General features: G+C 44.8%; 1 protein-coding gene across 1 annotated transcript in view; it reads right to left on the bottom strand.

The window, feature by feature from the left end:
• The window catches only part of VAC14 (Vac14 homolog (S. cerevisiae)), a 171456-nt gene that overhangs the window by 157122 nt on the left and 11613 nt on the right, over positions 1-2721 (bottom strand). Inside the window, 2 exon segments of the mRNA XM_015416443.1 lie at positions 682-802; positions 1752-1859. Of these exon segments, the coding sequence (XP_015271929.1) occupies positions 682-802; positions 1752-1859 (229 nt within the window).

Genomic DNA, 2721 nt, shown 5'->3' with positions numbered 1-2721 from the left:
GATTCATGGGGGACAGGCCCATTATTTCAAAACAGATGGAATCTCCATAATCAGAATCTCTGAAATCCAGTGCTTTCCGCTCCTTGGCCCCTCTACCACCTGCTGGCTCTCCAGGGCAAATGGTTGGCCACTGTGTGAAACAGCATGCTGGACTACATGGACTGACGGTCTGATCCAGCAGGACTCTTCTGATGTTCTCACCTGCCCATTCAGCTCTAAGAGCCACTCAGCTATCCCTCCTCCAATCAGGACCCTGACACTGAACGGCCAGGGAACTTCCCCAACCAGAAACAAGCAACTCCCCAGGAAGGTGAAGGGAGGACTGGTCTCTCCCCATGGCCCATTTATGCTAATCCTATAGATGGAATGCACTAAAGACCTCTTATTCCAATCCTACCAGCTACACAACGGAATAATTCGCCAGCCAGCCCGCCCTCATCCCTCTCAACACATGCAGTCCCTGCTACAGCCTGCTCCCAGCCAGAGGACAGGTGCTTCAGGAACACACACCACATGCTCAGGCCTAGAAACTTCAGTGCCTAATGAGAGGACATGTTCCATTTAAAATGGTGTTTCCTTCTCCAGAATTGCAACTTCACCAGGAGAGGGTGGAATGACATCACCCTGCCCAGAGCCACCCCAACATGCAAAAAGAAATTCTGCACATTGCATATTCCAGACTCTGCACTCACATTTTACGGATCTCCTTGCTGTTATCACCCAAGATCTGGAAGAGCCCATCTAGAATCTCTGGCAGGTAATCCAGAAGATTAATATCAGGGACAGACTCGAGAACCAAGATCTAGCCCGTGAGAAAGGAAGGAAAATTGTACTTGCAAGCTCTGAGTAAGAATTAAAATTAAAGCAAACAGAGGCTGCAATACAGAAACAGGCACTTCAGAATGGAATTATATTAGCAAGCACAGAGGAAGCCAAGTAATACTTTTCTGGTTCAAGCAGACAGGAGTAGCTGCGCTGTGACGAATTTCAAGTCAGAGTGGGCTGATTTGCTTGAAGTAAAGTTTTTCTTACAAAAATTTTAAAAAAGATTTAGAGAAGGAATGTTTAGATATACCAATATTAGGGATATGATGGGGATTTTTTTCTATTGTAACGGGAAGAAAGTGAGGAAAATGTAAAGTGAGTAGATAAACTGAACAGTAAAGTCTGCAGGAGAAGAAGAGTGGATGAATCTATCCGCAGTTTTCTTACTACCAGATATGTGGGATAGCATACATAACAAAGATTGATAATTACGGAACTAAATAATATTGGGAATCTGAGGATTTATTAATTTTGATGCTAACCTATTAATTAGCATTGCATGTTTCATGCTTTTAATAACCACAGATTAAGTGTTAAGCAAAGCCTTCGTTAACCCTAAACCTGGCCTTGACAAAGCTTCTTCAGCTTTAAGAGCCTGCCTTATCTTTCAGCCTTCAATGTTTTAATGATCATACTCTTTCATTATTGCTACCACAAAACCTAATCCTAAACTCTTCACAGTTTCTTGTCATTTTTTAAAAGCTATAACAAACGCACTGTAGTGTACTAACAAATATGGGGTAACCCTAGTTGTCATCACAACAAACAGTTAACCTCCATCCCTCACCTAAATAAGCTTCATAACTGAGAACCACCAAAAGGCACTGACAATAAACAACTTAAAATACTAGGTGCCACAATGAAATTTTGGGGCAATGTGATACCATAATGCCTGCGATTTGTCAAGCCCTGATCCAAATACATACCCAGGAAATGATGAACTGCCGAGCGTACTGGTTGTTGGAGTAGATCCTCTCACGCAGCAGAGGAATAAAGCCCACAAGGTCGAACTTGTTACTTTCAGTCACAATGTCCTACAAAGCCAGAACAACAAGGCAGCATTAAGAGTCTCAGCTCCCCACCCACCAGCACTTCGACACATCAGAAGAGCACCACCAACTTCCCATCGCACACTGAACCCAAGCCACCTGCCTGAACCTCCTAGGTCTTGTGGTGCACAATGGAACAAACTGTCCTTTCACAAACTACTGTCCGGCCTTCCCCAAATGCAGCAGTAATCTCAAGCTGATGCCCCACTGTAATTTACAGCATGTGCTTCTTTGTGCAACAAGGACTGCCTGCACTGGCTTCATATTCCCCATCAAGTTGATATACTACTTCTGAACACCTGTGACGGAACAGCCAGCATTTCTCTCACCTTCTAGCCAAATAAACCCATTCAAAAACATCTTCTCTCCTCATTTGTTTGTTCTGCAATCATACACCCATACAGATTAATTCCAGTCATGACTGCACACACCATAGGCTCAGGCGCACAACTTTGGCTTCAGAAAAAGAACTTCTCTGGTGTCATAAGAATCACAGAGTTGGAAGGTACCTCCAGGGTCATCTAGTCCAACCCCCTGCACAAGGGAAGAAATTCACAAATACCTCCCCCTCCAAGCCTGCAGTGACCGCTGTTCCACACCCAGAAGATGACAAAAAATCCTCCAGGATTCCTTTCTGAACCCAAAGTGGCAATTAGCATTTCCCTGGGTGTGTAAAAAAGGGCCACAAGAACTAAGCACTGAGGCAACCCTTCCTGCCCTCCCTCTCATGATCTGCCTAAGTTCACAGAATCAGCAGTGCTGTCAGATGGCCATCCAGCCTCTGTTTGAAACCTCCAAAGGAGGAGAGCCCACCACCTCCCGAGGAAGCCTGTTCCACTGAGGAACA

The sequence above is a fragment of the Gekko japonicus genome, unplaced genomic scaffold (genome assembly GCF_001447785.1).
Source record: "Gekko japonicus isolate JY-2015 unplaced genomic scaffold, Gekko_japonicus_V1.1 scaffold1955, whole genome shotgun sequence".
NCBI lineage: Eukaryota > Metazoa > Chordata > Lepidosauria > Squamata > Gekkonidae > Gekko > Gekko japonicus.
This window is presented reverse-complemented; position numbering and strand designations above follow the sequence as displayed.